The 19,364-nt window shown below is 38.3% G+C and overlaps 1 protein-coding gene across 1 annotated transcript in view; it reads left to right on the forward strand.

Annotated features, from left to right (window-relative positions):
• Positions 1 to 19,364, forward strand: part of LOC136858114 (roundabout homolog 2) — a 195,557-nt gene that overhangs the window by 165,058 nt on the left and 11,135 nt on the right. The window contains exons 12-15 of the mRNA XM_068225269.1: positions 2,396 to 2,598; positions 14,842 to 14,996; positions 15,950 to 15,962; positions 18,088 to 18,355. Coding sequence (XP_068081370.1) covers positions 2,396 to 2,598; positions 14,842 to 14,996; positions 15,950 to 15,962; positions 18,088 to 18,355 — 639 coding nt within the window. The remainder of the gene's footprint in view (positions 1 to 2,395; positions 2,599 to 14,841; positions 14,997 to 15,949; positions 15,963 to 18,087; positions 18,356 to 19,364) is intronic.

Consider the following 19,364-nt stretch of genomic DNA (forward strand, 5'->3'; position numbering starts at 1 on the left):
TTATAATATTAACTATGTTGTTTAATTTTAAGAAATACAAACTAAATGTACTTAAAGCAAGGAGTGATCGGTACCGCTGAGTGCGGTACGTGAATCATAGCCTCGTGTTTGCTTACACAACTGCACTTGTAAGTTCTAGTCCAGGCAATGTGACGTTATGCAGAGTGAGAGACCATATTGCATAAAATAAATTTCATTGCAAAGCCCATATTGTCATTCGTATACGTTTTCAAAAGGTATAGCCAAATGTTCCACCTTTACAATACTAAAAGATTTTTTATTTACTTAACAATTAACTAACATTGGTACATGTTTCATCCATCTTGTGGACATCATCAGCCAAGTAATTGTAAAAATAACTACAATAGATAAGGACAAAAACACATTAAAATGATTTGAATTGCCAGATACGTCAGTTAAAATGCATGTTTAAAAAATTTTTTGTTTGAAGAACGTTCTGGAACAATAATACCTGGTTCTATTAAAATGAAGATAAAGATATTAAACATAAGTAAAACAATAAAACATGTTTAATATTCCCCATACAACGTTTTTTTAACATGCATTTTAACTGACGTATTCAACAATCCAAATCATTTTAATGTGTTTTTGTTCTTGTCTATTTTACTTATTCCAACAAATATTTGGCTGTTGATGCCCACAAGATGAACGAATCATGTACCATTATTTGTTAATTGTTAATTAAATAAAAAATCTTCTAGTTTTGTAAAGGTGGAACCTTTGACTATACCTTTTGAAAAAGAGTGAGAGACCATGCAAAGAAAGGTTTGTTACGCCTGATCTGTCTATCATAAGGAGTTGTGTTTTTGTCCATTCTTCCTCTAATTTTCTTTTCTATTAATTACAATATTTATTAGATATTGCTATATTTTCAGTTCAGTTCTCCTTTAACAAACATATAGTGTATAATACCCTCACTGCTTCATATCATAAATAAGGAACATTAATGACCCTATATTAGTCTTTCAACACAAATAAAGACATGCTTGAATGTACTTCATGCCTACGTCTTGGTGTACTAACTTATTATTGGGAGATGTAAACACATGTTTGGTAATCAACAGTATTACTCGCAGCACTCACTGGTCGCTGACCCACTAACCACCATGGTTAAGGGAGGGAGTGATGACACTGTTTTCTTCTAATCATTATGATTCTGCTGTAATGAGCATGTAATTACATTATGGAGTCTTGGTTGTAGACAGCTCCACATCGTTTATAAATAAACCAGTCCTCATGGATAATAAGATTTATTTACACCACACACAGTTTTAGTACACCTTTGCATGCGAGATAGGTTACACTGATTACACCAACAAGACACAAACAGGCGTGATGCTCATGCTCCTCCACGCAGCCGAATGACGCTAGTTTAGCAAGCTATACCCTGATGCAATGTTGCATCGTGCACAAGGGTGTGTTCTGTATGTGGGGCGAGTTCATTCTTCCTGATGCCGCCACATCACCCCCCCACGGAGAAGGAAAGTTCACAAATCGAATGGACGGGCAAAGCGAACTCTGCGTCCTGATCGTGTTGTGTACTTTCTGGGTGGTGATGACGCATCAGGTAAGTCAGGTGTAAAAGAAGTGCTAGGTTGACTGGATGAAATGGGGGTAGCAGATGTGTCAGGTGTGTTGGTGCGGGTAAACCAGTCCTCATGGATAATAAGATTTATTTACACCACACACAGTTTTAGTACACCTTTGCATGTGAGATAGGTTACACTGATTACACCAACAAGACACAAACAGGCGTGATGCTCATGCTCCTCCACGCAGCCGAATGACGCTAGTTTAGCAAGCTATACCCTGATGCAATGTTGCATCGTGCACAAGGGTGTGTTTTGTATGTGGGGCGAGTTCATTCTTCCTGATGCCGCCACAACATTATACTTACTCTAAACTGAACTCCTGTGATGGTTATAGGCAGGACTTCTTATTCACAATGTATTTGGGTGAATATCAGTAGTACACGAAAGAAACTCCATGAGATAATTTCTTTCTCACCTTCTGATACAATATTGATATTCTTTTAAGTAAAGGAATTCTATACTATCCCTTTACTCCAGAAAATAGCCTTACTTATAGGAAAAAGAAGTAGAGAAAAGTAATATTGTAAGTTTTGAACCGACCTCTCTAAATTCTTCACGCCCCCCACCCCCACCCACCCACCTACCCCCCCCCCTGCTGCCAAAAAAGAATCTTGGGTGCACCTTCTGTTGCTGCCACATTGTTAATGTAAACAATTTGTTATGAATCTCCTCGTTTGATTTATAAAACTTGCTGTCATGCCCTATTTTTTTCCTTGTAGTTTTGTCACTTATAATGAAAATATATTGTACTTGACAGTAATGAATAACTTCTTTCTCACTAGATTCAAGTAAAAGGAAATGGAAGCAGAGTTTTAGCACAGTTGACTCTGAATGCTACAACTACTTCAGTTCTTTTAAACAACCTCACTAATGGCGGTTCATACAGTGTCCGTGTGGTTTCCTTCACTCACAAAGGTTTAGGAGTTTTTTCTACACCTGTACATCTTGTAATGGATCCATCCATACACTATCAGCACTCTCACAGGTAAGAAGTATTCATTCACAGCAGTGGTATTAAGGTTTCTACCTGAATAGTCACTGTCACTTTTTCTGAACAATGAACATGATGATCATTTGTTAGCACAAATCATAGTATAAAACAAAAGCTAAAGGTTTCCACCTATTCAATACTGTTTGTTGTAACCTTAAAAAAGTTAACATATATTTTTTTGAAACTAGTTTTGGTCTTACCAGAGACCATCATCAGTCAAAATTAAAGTTAAGGCAAGACATGAATATAGATAAAATTTATGAAGCAAACATGAAATTCAATGTAAGTAAAGATTTGAAAAAAACTCATCACAAGCACATGTCCTGTGCAAGCTCTCAGCTTTCCTCCAATTTGAAGACTGCACCTCACAGAAGACCAGGTCTGAAGTCATAAAAAGAACCAGACACCCTTACCATGCATCACTTGACTCTCTTACCTTGGCCGTGAAACACGTACGTGAGTGTTCCAGGAACTTTCCTTTGCGAGACTGATTTTCAGTGAACATTTGAGAAATAAACATCATTTGATAACAGACATCATCATCATCATCATCATCATCATCATATATTAAAGGCTAAGCCTTGTTGCTGCAAACATTCTCCTCTCAATTCTGTTGTTCTCTTCACTTCCTTGTGAAACAGTGCCCAGTTAAGAGCTGTGTGTGGGAAATGAATATTTAATAAACTTTTATTATTATTATTATTATTATTATTATTATTATTATTATTATTATTATTATTATTATTATTGTAATTGTGAATGCCCATAGCTTTTAAAAAAAAATATTTAGCTGTTTGTAGTATTAGAATCGTCCTCATAATGTCATTTTGATTTTTTCAAAATCATTTTGTAGGATGCATTTCAGCTTTTCTTGAACATTTGGGAAAGGACCGGCATTCAATGTCTTAACAGTAACATGCATGAAAGTCATTAATAGTAAAATAGTCCTATGTGTAAGCATGACATGAAGAGGAGATGTGACCAAGGTTTGAATGTCACCCATCTAATAGCTAGGTGAGAGATATGAGTTTAGAATCATTCTTAATGAAAGAATTAAAGGCTGTGAATAGATATTGTAACAGCTTCACCCTGATACCTTTGGACAATCATTTTTAATAAGGAATTAAATTGGTATGAGGATAGAGGTATAACTATATGTAGGGATGCTGCAGATTTGGAAACCAGGACTCTGGTGTGGAGAGATTTGATGTACGCCTCAGTGAATCAAGTGAATTTATGGGATGATTTTGAGCATAGGAGTGCTGAAGAATTAAAGTCAAGAAGGCAGGGAAAATAAGGTATTGAGATTGTGAATATAAGCCCATAAAATATGTTGAAAGGATTTGTGTTGGCTGGCTCCTGAGAAAGAGAGAATGCTATGGATTATTGACTTGATTTGAAAGACAATAACAGACCTGGGAGAAGAACAGCACTTGTCACCCATGAGCTTGGATGAATGAACATTGATATTGCTGCCTTAAGTGAAACCAGACTGTCCAGTAAAGGTAAACTTACAAAGTTCAGCTCAGGCTACACAATCTTCTGGAAGGGAAAAGATGAGGGAGAACACCGCATTCATGGTGTGGGATTCGCTGTGAAGACCACATTGGTGAATGATTATCAGCTAACTCCAATCGCAGTCAGTGAAAGAATTATGACTCTCCGAATCCCACTCTCTAGAGCCAAATCTATGACACTCATCTCTGCATATGCTCCCGACCTTGGATGCTGATATAGAAGCTAAAGACCAATTCTACAACCTGCTGAGCACTACCATCACCGAAGTACCACCAAGAGACAAACTCTTACTACTTGGCGATTTCAATGCCAGAGTTGGTAAAGATCACCAATTATGGGGCAATGTGATGGGAAAACATGGACTTGGCAACTGTAATGCCAATGGTTTACTGCTCCTTTGTTTATGTGCTGAACATGAACTCGTCATTAATAATACTCAGTTCCGCCTGCCTAATCGCTACAAGACCACTTGGATGCATCCTCGCTCAAAGCACTGGCACATCCTTGATTATATCATCACCAGAAAATGTGATAAGAAAGATGTCCTTGTTACAAAGACCGCAAGAAACGCAGATGACTGCTGGACAGATCATAAGCTCCTTTTTTTCTGGTTGAGAATCTCAATCTGTCACAAACCAAAAAGATCCATGCACAGCCTGCCCAGAAAGAAATTTGATACTTCTAAACTTCAAATTGAATCCATTGCTACAGATTACAGAAATGCGATCTCAAACAAACTGGCTAGTCATCCAGCCAGCAGTGATAGTACAAATCAGGAATGGGCCACGCTTCAGAAGGTCATCACAGAGTCAGCTGAGGAAACAATTGGTTTTGTGAGGAAAAAAAGATCCGTCTTCCAATGTGAAGAAATCACATTTCTTGGAACTTAAAGGAAAATGTCAGGCACAAATGAGGGAAATTAAGTATAACTGGTTGCAACAAAAAGCTGAAGAACTGCAAAGACTATCTGATGCCTGTGACCTACAAAACTTCTATGCTGGCATGATATATGGTGCAATTCAATCTTCATCAGGGTCATTGAAGACTGCTGACAACTCCATCATTTTAACTGATAATGGATAAATTTTACAGTGTTGGAATGGACATTTCTCTTCACTTCTAAATCATGTCTCCAATGTTGCTGAGGACTTTCTTCGTAATGTCCCTCAGCAGCCCCAACAACCATGGATGGCAGTTCCACCTACGTACAGAGACTTCATCAAAGCACTGAATCAACTAAAACCAAGAAAGGCTCCTGGTCTTGATAACATCCCTCTGGAACTGATACAAAATGGAGGTATACCCTTGAAAACTAGACTTTTCACACTCATCCTCTTGATTTGGGAAACTCGAGAAATACCTGACGACTTAAAGAATGTTACCATCATCACTATCTTCAAGAAAGGTGATCATAGTGTATGTGGGAACTACCGTGGTATATCGCTTTTGTCAATTGCAGGTAAAATTCTCACAATAATTCCGTTATACCGACTCCCAGTTATCTCAGAGAGGATTTTGCCTCAGTCTCAGTGTGGTTTCTGAACCTCCTGAGGCACAACAGATATGATCTTCTGTGCTAGACAACTCCAGGAAAAATGTAGAGAACAACAGCAGCCTCTGAATTTAGTTTTCTATGATCTGGAAAAAGCCTTTGATTCAGTACCAAGATCTGCTATGTGGAAAGTATTGAGACATTTTGGATGTCCTGTACGTTATGTGGAATTGGTTCAAGCTCTTCATGATGGCATGTTTGGACAGGTTCTTCATGGTAACTCAGTATCAGATTCGTTCCCAATCACTCGTGTATTGAAACAAGGCTGCGTGCTTGCTCCTACACTCTTTGCACTGTACATGGCTGCCATGCTGCATGAATCATCTGTAAACAACTTAGGCATGGAGATTAAATTTTGTTTTGATGGAGGCCTTTTCAATCTGGCAAGACTTCGCTCACAAGACGTACTCTGGTTACCCAGGTGACAGAACTGCAGTATGCCGATGACACCGCATCTCCTGCTCTAACACCTGCAGAATTACAACAGTCAGTCAACTGCTTTAAAACTGCATGTGATCACTTTGGTCTTGCCATTAATGCAAAAAAACGAAGGAACTTGCACAACCTGCCCCAGGATTAACACTTCCTGAGTTCAGTATTTCCATCTTAGACACAACACTGGAACAGGTTGATCACTTTTCATATCTTGGAAGCATCTTGTCTAAATGGTGTACCTGTGAACAAGACGTTGAGAAAAGAATTGGGGCTACTCATGCAGTATTCGGACCAAACTCATGGTGTACAAAGTGTTGTCATTTCCATGCTGCTGTATGGCTGTGAAACTTGGACACTCTATCGCCGTGATATCAAAAAACTTGAGCGCTTCCACCAACAGAAAATGAGATTCATCTTGAATATTAAGTGGGAGGACTATGTGACCAACACGGCAGTTCTCGACAAAGCGCAGCTAAATAGCACTGAGGCAACAATCATCACTCATCAACTGAGATGGTTAGGCCATATTCACCACATGGGTGATACCAGGCTTCCCCGCCAAATTCTTTATGGTGAACTTTGCTCCGGCATTAGACCTCATGGAGCCCCTCTTAAGTGTTTTAAGGACCAGCTGAAACACATCATGAAGACAACTGGTATAGATATACAGACATGGGAAGAATGTGCTGTAGACCGCTCACTGTGGTGAAACACTACATCCACCGCTGTGAACTTGTTTGAAAGAGAATGCCGCAGACATCAAGAGGCCAAGCGACAAGCAAGAAAACTCCGTCAGTTACAACCTCGCCCTCCTCCATCCATTCAGTGTGATTTGTGTGGGCGTATGTTTTATGCCAGGATTGGTCTGTTTAGTCATCGTAAACACTTCCATAAACTGCAGCCGAGTTGCAGTTGAGACTGGGTTTCCAAACAAACGACACTTTTGTGTGATTCATGATGGAATGTCATTATTTCCTTATTTTAATACAATCAGAGGTAGTGTTGAAAATATCTTCATTTCTGCTCGCTTACACCGCGTTTAGGACAAAAACTTATACCATTGAAACACCAGCTTCATGACACATCCATTTATTACGAGCTGTTGACTACAACTGACTGACACACACACGCACATAGCAATTCAAAATGTCCAAAGACTATAACAAATGAAGATAAACCACTTGACTAAATTAATATGAATTACCAACACATAACCTCAATGTGTATTCCTAAAATATGTACAAGATATGATACATGACATTTTATTTTTTTATGAGAAAACTTCAACATTCCAACACTCCCCCCTTTTCTCAAAAAAAATAAAAATACAACACCTCAATCAATTGTCCTCTCATCGCAAACCTATAAGCTTATACAAACTCTTAAGCTTGTTGCTTGATAAATTCTTTGTGAGCAAGTCTGCAGCATTTCTCTCTGATGCTACATATACAAACTCAATTAACCCCTTTTCTACCAGTTCTCTACATACATGGTACATGATGTCAATATGTTTTGACCTTTCACTCACAAAATCATTTTTACTCAATTTAATTGCTGCTGCATTGTCAGCAAAAACTTTACAAGGTATATCCATAAAGCTTTCCAGCCCTAGCTCTGATAGCAAATCTTTCATCCAAGTTACTTCTCGAGATACCTCTGCCATTGCCATGTATTCAGCATCCATGGTAGATCTAGCAATACAACTCTGTTTCTTACTATACCATGATACTGCTCCCCCTGCCACAGTGGTTACATAACCACTCACTGATCTTCTAGACTTAGTATCTCCTGCCCAATCTGCATCACAGAACACTTGTACTGACTCCTCACAATTTTTGAAACACAACTTTAAATCTCTAGTATGACATAAATATCTCATGATATGCTTCACTTCTTTCCAATCTTTAATCGTAGGTTTTTGACAATTCTGACTAACTTTACTTACCGCAAATGCAATGTCAGGTCTAGTATTATTTGGCAAATATAGCAAACTTCCTACTGCACTGCGATAAATGGTACAATCAAATTCCTGCTCATCATTTTCAGCTGCTGAATACCCACTTGGTAAAACAGTCTTACTCGGTTTACAGTCCCTCATGGAAAAATCAGCAAGTAATTCGTCAATGTATAAACTTTGACTCAACATAACCCCTTCTTTTGTCTGTTCTATTTTTATTGACAATAAGTTTGTTGCTTTCCCTAGATCTTTAATCTCTAACTCATCTGCCAACCTTATTTTAACCAACTTAACAACCTCTTTGTCACCTATTGCAATGTCATCAACATACAAGCCAATAATACAACACTCCTTTACATACACACATGGTTCTTTGATACATCTCTTAAAATCTAGTCTTCTAATTATAGCATCAACACAAGCATTCCAGTCTTTACTCGAATTAGGTAGTCCATAGATGCTTTTCTTCAATTTACATACATAGTTTTGGACATCCTTTTCTACAAACAATTCTGGTTGCTCCATGTATACAGTACAACTGATTTCACTATTTAAGTAAGCACTAGTTACATCTAGATGTTCTACAGTCCAGCCTCTACGTACTGCAATACCTATTAACAGTCTCATTGTTTTCCTCTTTATAACAGGACTAAATGTTTCATCAAAACTAAGGTTCATCTGTCTCTTAAAACCTTGGGCAACCAACCTGGCTTTATATTTCTGAATGTTACCCTCACTGTCATATTTCAATGAAAACACCCACTTAGAACTAATTATCTTGACATTTTCTGGTCTTTTTACAATTTCCCAAACATCCTTCTTTCTCATCTCATTGATCTCCACTTTCATGGCCTCCATCCAGTTACCAGACTCTTGGCTTGACATAGCCTCCTCAACTGTTCTAGGTTCTACTATATTTGCATGCCTAACTTCCATCACTGCCTTACAATCTGCACAAGTCTTACCTTTCCTCTGTCTTATTGACCTTCTCAGACTATTACCTGGCTCTTGTATTGCTACAGACTCAACCTCTAGTTGTTCCTCTCCGGTCGTTGGCTCAACAGCCAATGTTTCCTCTCCGTCCTCTGTGTCTAACTCAGTCCCTAATTTTATCTCTGGATCTTCAGTGCACAGTATGTCAAAGTATGTTTCACTACCCTCTGCCTTTGGTACATTTATCTTTTCCTTGATATCAATTCCAGGACTTTTCACCTTAAAGGGAAATATCTGCTCCTCAAATACGACACTTCTCCTCACTATTACTCTTTCCCTTTCAAGACTCCATAACCTATATCCATCTTTAGTACCTGCCTCGTACCCTATCATAACGCATGGCTCTGCTCTGGGATCTAACTTCCTGCTGTCTGCCCTCACAGCCCATGCCTGACATCCAAATACTTTCAATCTACCTATTTCTTCCTGATCCAACTTCCTATTGAACCACAGTTCATACGGTATCTGAAAATTTATTGCTGAGGATGGGCACCTATTTCTCAAGTACACTGCTGTCATTACCGCTTCTCCCCAGAATTCCTTTGGTAACCCTGACTGGATCAATAGACATCTAACAGTATCAAACATCGTTCTATTCTGCCTCTCTGCTAATCCATTTTGTTGTGGAGTGTACGGTACTGACCTCCTATGAGTAATACCACATTTTTGCAATTGTGCTTCAAACCTGCTACATGTATACTCTGTACCATTGTCAGATTGCACCACCTTAATTCCTACACCATGTAACTTTTCTGCATTTGCCTGATACCTATTAAACACCTCTAATACTTCATCCTTATTTTTCATACATACAGCCACATTAAATCTGGAGTATTCATCAATCATGGTTACAACATATTGAGCTTTCCCAAGTGATGGTGGACTAATTTTTCCAATTACATCAGTGTGCACAACATCAAGTGGTTTTTCTACCTTACGCTCACAAGACTTAGGTACTCCCTTGTTAGTTAGTTTCCCCTGAATGCATACAGAACAAGTATTAATGTCATTACTCCTTTTCAATTCTAACATAGGCAATTTAAACAAGGCTTCAGAATGTGCATGTCCGTATCTCTCATGCCACAACCTAACCTGCCCAACACTTTTAAATACTACATTGTTATTACATTCTTGATCTATCATTTGATCACAGTCACTCACAGCTACAATATCATTTCTCCCCTCTATTTGTACTACATACACATCATTCCTCCTGTTTGCAACAAACAATGTTTCATCTCCATTCTTATCTACAACCACTGCTTTCTCACCTGCAAATCCTACTTTGAAACCTTTGCTGGTTAACTTACCAACTGATATTAAATTTGCACCTAAGTTTGGTACATACAACACGTCTGTAAATGTAATTGTCCATCCTGTGGACATTTTTACTTTTACCTTACCTATACCTTTAATATCCAGCTTACTGTTATCTCCTATTTCTACATTCCCAGTTACATTTGTTAACATGTCTGTAAACATCTCCTTTGTTGGACACATATGATGGGACGCACCTGAATCGAACAACCAATCTTTAATTTTCTCAGCTCCCACAGAAACGACCATGCTCATCGCCTTATCTACTACATGTATAATTTCCGAGCTTACCAGTTTTCCACTCGCATTCACTGATTTACTCTCCTGCGATGGTTCGTCACTCTTCATTGTTGGACATACTTTTGAATAATGTCCTGACTTACCACAATTGAAGCACTTTTGGGTACTGCGACAATATTTAGATACATGTCCCTGTTTACCGCAATTGTAGCAACTATATTTTCCTCGTCCCACGTCTTCTTTCTTGATATCTCGCTTCTGTTGAACAACCATGGCTTGAGCTTCATCCTCCTCACGTTTTCCAGTGTCATAAGCCTTTCCTCCATTTTGCTGAAGTTTCCTTCTGCTTTCCTCCGTGAGTAATCTCGCCTTCACCTTCGAGATGGTCAGTTTCGCCAAATCAGCTTCCAAGGAAGGTATACAAGCTGCATATTCCTCTGTAAGATTTCCGATGATCATTCCTGCAACTTGTTGATCTGTGAATTCGTATCCAGCTTTACTAGTTCTCCTCCAAAGTTGATTTATTTTTGCGAAGTATTCTTGAACACTCATGTCCTTCGGCTTCACAAAATGAGTTAACTGTTTCAAGGTCATAGCACCATTCACTAGCCCTCCGTCATTGCACAACTCGTCCAGTTTTTCCCATGCCCTTTTCGCTGATTCAATATCTGCAATGTCACTTTCAAAATCTTCTCCGACATATTTGAAAATAACCGCTAACGCGATCACATTGTTTCGCGCTCGTCGTCTCGTTTCCGTCTGAGGCAGTTGACAACCTGGCGTATCCTCGTACCCTATTACTGATTCCCATACATCTTTCAACAACAGCTCTTGTTTCACCTTTAATGCCCACGAAAAATAGTTCTCCACTGTAAGCTTGGCCACATTCCTATTCAGTGTTTCTTCACCGGTCCACGAGGTCGCCATTTTTACCGTCAATAGTGTCACAACTTGCTTCGTCCGACGTTAATTCACGTTGTTCAATTTCCACTTATATTGACCGAAATTTACTGCGGCGTTTTGGCACTCTGGAGCTCTGGGCCCATAACCTGTTGAAAATATCTTCATTTCTGCTCGCTTACACCGCGTTTAGGACAAAAACTTATACCATTGAAACACCAGCTTCATGACACATCCATTTATTACGAGCTGTTGACTACAACTGACTGACACACACACGCACATAGCAATTCAAAATGTCCAAAGACTATAACAAATGAAGATAAACCACTTGACTAAATTAATATGAATTACCAACACATAACCTCAATGTGTATTCCTAAAATATGTACAAGATATGATACATGACATTTTATTTTTTTATGAGAAAACTTCAACATTCCAACAGGTAGGGTCTTAGCTCAAGCATTATACAGCCATTATTTAAATGATGATAGTAAGATTTTCAAAGCCCATCTTCAGAGCAAGGAGACTGCTTATTGCATTTGGCATGGCCACCAACACAGAATGTTGCCGTGTTCGACTGGATTCATCATGTTAATGTTTGAATTGTTGTTTGTTGTATATAACTTGGTGTTTTTATTGATGATGCAAGTTTTGCATTGTGGTCATGTATTTTTTTGTCCTGGATTTGTATCCAAACCAAGGTGTTTTTGAGATGTTTCGTATGTCCAGTTGGTGATAGTTTCAGTTGTTTTTGAGTTGATTAGCTATTTAATATAGGTCCCACTCAGATACACATAATGTTTGTGTAATAAAGCTCCAGTGTATAGGGAACTATTTTAAATAATGTGTATCATGCACACATGGTCATTGCAATAATCTATACCAGAATTTGTACTCAATCTCGCCTTCAAACTAGAATTCACAACCAAATCTAAAAAGAAACTAACTTTGTTACTCAAAAAGTAAATCTTGCAGGATAATGTCCAGGGGATAAGTTAATATTTATGTATTCATTAGAGTTAGTGTTTATTTGTTATTATGCTTCATATTCCATCATCACCAAGAGTCAATAATCCTTTATTTTTAGCCAATATTGATTCTCGTTCATTGTAGTTAAATGCAACCCTTCTCCTGCCCTTGTTCGCCTATAAGTTTTGTAATATCATCCAGCCCATGACCTGATACAGCCCTGAGTAAAATGCCAATGCACTTTGAGGGGCAACTTGATGGATACAATATGACAGAATGTGATGAGCCATCATCATAATTCTACCTTATCCATACGTTGCTGGTTCAGAGCATATACTGTCCTTTTCTGTCTTTATCAGGGGCTTGATGTAGCCTCCTTAAAACAACTATCATCATCATCATCATCATCACCACCACCACCACCACCGCCATCCATTTTAATCTTACACCACACTGTGATGTATTAGAACTTCAGTTCTTTGATTTTCAACTATATCATTTCAATTTGAGAAATTTTGATTCGCCATTTTATAGCAAATAGGTCAAAAATAATGATTTTTTGTGGTACTACATACAACTCAACAATCTGAATCAAATAATGATATTTATTCATGCAATATGGTATGCTTCTTTATCATTATTAAATCAGAAACCTATGAAGAAGATAGACGCTATCAGACACAACAATCAATCAATCAATCAATCAATCAATCAATCAATCAATACTGATCTGTATTTAGGGCAGTCACCCAGGTGGCAGATTCCCTGTCTGTTGCTTTCCTAGCCTTTTCCTAAATGATTTCAAAGAAATTGGAAATTTATTGAACATCTCCCAACCAAAGAAGAATAAAATCATTAGCGTGCATATTTGTGTAGGTATTTGGGACGTGATTTGCTTTGATACAAATCAACAATTTGACCCTGAAAATATCAATCCCAATCCCACATGCAGGGTATTGTTAGCAGGCTATCTCTAAGTCCGACATGATGATACCAGAACGACTGCCCTACAATTTTTAGCAATAAAATTATACAGGATAGAACATGTGATAACTTCTTAATTTGTTTCTTATTGACTTCTGAATGTAAATTCTGGCCTATGATGTGTGTATCATTAAATATATATTCTTTCACCCAACATAACAGTACTATTGTGGCAGATGTAAGACAATTAGGACAAAGTTTACATGGATTAGACTTTTAAAGTACACACGCCAACTGTACAAAATGATATGGAGTGCATGTTCAGGCTATATGTTTAGCCGTCTGTGTCTTTAGGCGACAAGCCAGATAAGTTAGTTCACTATAAATAATGGCTCATCTCATCAGAGCAATTTTGGTGTTATAATTAACAAACGCATGTAGAGACTTCATAACTAATAAACATTTTCTTCGCAAGTTACCCACCCACAAACGTTGTCACACAGAAACACCTACGGCCATGTAGAAGATACTGCCTACCTCATTGGTGTTGGTTTTTATTAATAAGGCTGTGGATTACAAAATGAAATATGATGCCCATTACTTTAGAGCGCATATTAAATACAAAAAGGTAAAGGTTTAAAACAACGAATCCGTCTGAACAAGTCAAGTGACTACTATTGCTGTTACTACTACTACTACTCCTACTACTACAAGTTTTCATTCTGTCCCTGAAGGGAACGGTGGCCCTCCTAGACGGTAATGCTGTCTCTTGGGCCAGGAAGATGTGATATGGTGTAGGAGATGTTCGGAGAAAGTGAGAGGGTTGGCGGCCGTGGCCGGCATTTGCCTTAGCGTAGGAGAATGGAAATTTCACAGAAGACCATTCTCAGGACATCTGACGGTGGGAACCAGTCCTTCTCCATCACCCGAATACAGAGGCGTAGACCCACGGTAGAGCCATGGCCACCCCTCCTCTGCTCTGTTGGTGTGTCAGAGTGCAGAGCTGTTGGGCCACGGATCAACCATGGCCACGCGTGGCCTAAGACCCACTCTGCATCCACTGACTAGTCAAGTGACTGAGCAAAAGATAGCTGCTTATAACCTAAGAGAAAACACCAAAGAATACTAGGTGGCATCACTAGAGGACTGCTCAATTTGAATCATATTTAACAGGTTGCTTTTTTTATTTGCAGTATATATAAGTTGTGTTTGGATGAGTAGAAAATTGTTTCACATTCGCTCTAAGACTGGTTCATTACAATCAAATTATATAAAAGTAACAGTTCTATGGAATTAAATGGTGTTCTAATGTGATGTACATACAGTATATAATGTCTTCTAGGGCACATCCCAGCAAAAGAGATCAGTTCTATGGAATTAAATGGTGTTCTAATGTGATGTACATACAGTATATAATGTCTTCTAGGGCACATCCCAGCAAAAGAGATCATAATGTAGTGCATGAAACCTGGTTCTACATATTGATGACAAGCATCGCATTAGCACTTGTGCTTGGATTTATTGCTACACTTTCTTTACGACGAAAACAAGCTGGTAAAAAAGAACTTCGACATATGAATGGTAAGAGGTTCTGATGCATTAATCATTTATTGTTTCTTTAATATGCATGACACATTCTAGCCATAAATGTTATAAATATTTCCTTGAAATGCATTTAAGATGTATTTTAATTCCCTATATATATGACTTCAATTTGTACACTTTAAACATACAGCATCAAACATTTTTTTAGATACTCCACTTTTGCTTTATTATTTATTCTCTCTCTGGAAATATATATATTTTCTGATTAAAAGTATCTGGACACTCCTTTATATATGTAAACAGGACCCTAGATGTCTATACGACTCCTGCTGCTGCTGCTGCTGCTGTTGCTCCTGCTATAGAAGGCAGCCAAAGGCTCGACATTGTTCAGTGCTAAGAGATACCTGCAGAATGGGTGGAGCAAGGGAACTTATGACTGAACATGGAATTGGGTGACTTGTCACATCAGTAAGCAATCAATCAGGCTCATTTCTGCCCTTCTCAAGTCGCCTAAATTGACTGTCAGGGACATCAGTCTTTTCCTGGCTTTCCCAATTTTATTGGGACTGTTTTATATAAAATAATTAATTAAATAATTAAATGTTGGCCCAGTTTTATAGCTGGATACCCTTCATGACACAGACAAAAACTTTTTTTTTTTTTTTTTTTTTTTGCTACTTGCTTTATGTCACACTGACACAGATAGGTCTTATAGCGACGATGGGGCAGGAAAGGCCTAGGAGTGGGAAGGAAGCGGCCGTGGCCTTAATTAAGGTACAGCCCCAGTGTTTGCCTGGTGTGAAAATGGGAAACCACGGAAAACCATTTTCAGGGCTGCCGACAGTGGGATTCGAACCTACTATCTCCCAAATACTGGATACTGGTCGCACTTAAGCGACTGCAGCTATCGAGCTCGGTCCACAAAAACATTTTGGACCTGTGTTTTTCTCTTTTATGTGTACTCTATCCATGTGATCTTACATGATAAGTCACTGTTCTCCATTTGTTTCCTAGTCATATATATATATATATATTGTTCCTGCTAACTTTCTTACCTGAAGATTTGATGCAATTCAGTTGTGAGAAACCTATACCAAAAGTTAGATGTGCTTACATCTCCTCTATTTAAACCTGATCTGAAATACGTTGTTATGAATACTAGTGGCATATGCTGGGATCAAGACGAGGGCTACCACTAGACTTAGGTTACCCCCTTTTTGATAGCTGGTTTAGTGAACGTCAATCTGTAAGCGTTTTTAGCCACTGGAGTAGCCTGCAACAAGCTGCTGCCCTAGCAACTGCCAATACTCAACACCTGATCAGTGGAAATAGTAGTTTAGGGTTTAGCAAATTAAAGCCCAGCTTCATGGTTAAATGGGTAGAATACTTGCCTTTGGTCTGATGGCCCTGGTTCAATTCTTGGAATCAACCTCCTCATACTCTTAATTCCCCTGGCACCAGGCGAGTTGGCGGCTGTACAGTTAGAGGCGTGCGGCTGTGAGCTTGCATCCAAGAGATAGTGGGTTCGAATCCCACTATCGGTATTATTATTATTATTATTATTATTATTATTATTATTATTATTATCATTATTATTATTATTATTATTATTATTACTAAATTAAAATGTAAAATTTTACAGCATTGCCAGTGGCCATACCCATCATTAACTGGTTTATCACCTTCCTTGGTAGATCGGTGGTGGTGTCCGACCCATGATCATGGGTTTGATTCCAAACAACAAAAGAGAAAATTTAACCTGAAAGATTGCATTTCATTTTAGCAGACCTACCTATAAAAGGAAAATTTATTACTCTTATAACAGCAGCCCTGCAGTGTCAACCTACAAGGATGTAGAAGTAGGCAGGAGTGAAATACCAGCACTCTGTTATCTACATAATTAAGTCAGAAGTTTGAGATCAGGAAGTATATATGATGAGGAACGCAAGCAGAAAGCCGCGCAAGTTGAGTCAAGGGAAGGCGGATACAGGACGTGGGCTGCAATTTCAGTCTACAATGCCTTGCACTCAGAAATATGAGCAACTTTTTTTCTGATTACTTTCAAGTTTTGTAAATCAAATGATGTGCCACATGGTTACATTGTATATATTAAATACATTTCCATCTCAGTTAAATTCTTTGGTTCTGTTAATAATTGTTGCATTGTGGTTTCCATACATACATGACCAGGTTGAGCAAGGTCTCCCTGACAGTTGTGAATTTTGGTTTTCAGTGCTAGCTGCAATAAAAGTCATAGAAGTGATTAGTTCGTTTATAGAGGCTTTCAGATCAAATGCTGAAAGTTAAATTACGGTAGTCGTAAATGAAGATGGATGGATATACAAACTAAACTAAACCAAACCCCATGATGCAACAGCACTGAAGGGCCTTGGCCTACCAAGTGACCACTGCTCAGCCCGAAGGCCTGCAGATTATGAAGTGCTCTGTGGTCAGCACGACGAATCCTCTTGGCCGTTATTCTTGGCTTTGTAGACCAGGGCCACATCTCACCATTGTAATCACGTAGGCTGGGAGGACCTCAAACTGGCCCTCACATCCCTGATCTGGCCGGGAATTATACCCAGAGCCTCCGGCTAAGAAGCAGGCACGCTACCCCTACACCACGGGGCTGACTGGATATACAGACAGATAGAAGTAATTAAACTTTTATTTAAAATATTTGGGGAGCTTTCACTTTGCTGTGAGAAGCACTCTTTATCATTGAAAAATTGTTATATTTTTACATTTTTACTAACTTACATGATTACTGTTCTTATCACCCGAAATATTATGGTGTATGTTATATTTGAAACTATCAGCACTGGTACCCTAAATACTGTATGGTATTTCCTCCACAACTTGTCTTCTATTTACTAAGTTATATGATTTCTTACAACTTTTACTTTTTCCTTTAAATAATACTGTTGTTTTATATTTTCAGCCATTGTGACTTCTGATATTTAAGCCAGATGTCTCTTATAGTATTTTAATTATAATAATCCTTATTTGTTCCATAGAATCAGGATTGAAATTGCTTAGGCTAATTGATAATAAAGAGTTGTAATTATTAGTTCAGGATACCGACTAATTCAGCATAATGAGATATGATATTTCTCTTTTCCCATATTTCCAATGATATAGCTCAGCTTAATTTAATAAATGGCGAAGAAACACTGTGTATTGAGCATGGTTGGCAGCCAATCAACTTTGTTGGTAAGAATTCAAGTTTATTAGGGAAGAAACTGTGCCAAGAACTGAGTTCTAACACTCCAGACTATGCTGAAGTTGATGCTCAAAATCTTACTACCTTCTTCAATTGCCAGAAGGATTCTGAGATGCCTGCACCATATGCCACAACAATGGCCATAACCTCACTTCCTGGAAGAGAAGATATGGTAAGTTTTTGTATCAGCATTACCATTTTAAGTTGTCATCATCATCTTTTCTGCTGTCCTTTCCATTTCTTGGTACTTACGACATCTGGTGACCTCCAATAGACTATATCTTTAATCATGCTTGTGGTAATTCTTTTCCTCTCTTACCGGTACCCTAAAGTTTTCCTGCAACAATTAGCCAAAAAGTTTTCATTTACCATTTTAAATATAGTTCCTACATACCATTAATTATGCAACCTTCACCAACATATATTTTGACAAACAGTTTACCTTCTTTCAGTAGCCTACTGATATCCATCACATAGTGATAACATTTATAATGATTTCACCTATTTTTCTTACGAACTTGAGGATAGTTGTAGATATTTAGGGGTCACATTTGGGAGTGGTAAATTTCACTGGGGAAGTCTTATTGGGGATGTCATGGAAAAAAAGGCAATGGGGATGTTAAAAGGTGCAAGAAGGGGGATAAAAGAGAGGGCATATTTATAAACTCTTAACCTGCTGTTACATGTTAATCTAGCTTTACTCCCACGTACCTTTGGGTTCGCTGAGCCTTGTTAGCGTGCGCTTCCTTTGCTGTCTCCTCTCTAGGAGAGGTCACTGCTCCTCATTGTAGCTGGGATCAATCAATCAATACTGATTTGCATTTAGGGCAGTCACCCAGGTGGCAGATTCCCTATCTGTTGTTTTCCTAGCCTTTTCTTAAATGATTTCAATGAGATTGGAAATTTATTGAACATCTCCCTGGGTAAGTTATTCCAGTCCCTTACTCCCCTTCCTATAAATGAATATTTGCCCCAATTTGTCCTCTTGAATTCCAACTTTACCTTCATATTGTGATCTTTCCTATTTTTAAAGACACCACTCAAAGTTATTCATCTACTAATGTCATTCCATGCCATTTCTCTGCTGACAGCTCGGAACCCTTTCGTCTATAAAGATGTAAATCAGTTATGGAAAGGTTAGTTGAAGAAAACAATGTTATGTGTATGTTCATTTATTTCTT

Source organism: Anabrus simplex, chromosome 1 (genome assembly GCF_040414725.1).
Source record: "Anabrus simplex isolate iqAnaSimp1 chromosome 1, ASM4041472v1, whole genome shotgun sequence".
Lineage (NCBI taxonomy): Eukaryota > Metazoa > Arthropoda > Insecta > Orthoptera > Tettigoniidae > Anabrus > Anabrus simplex.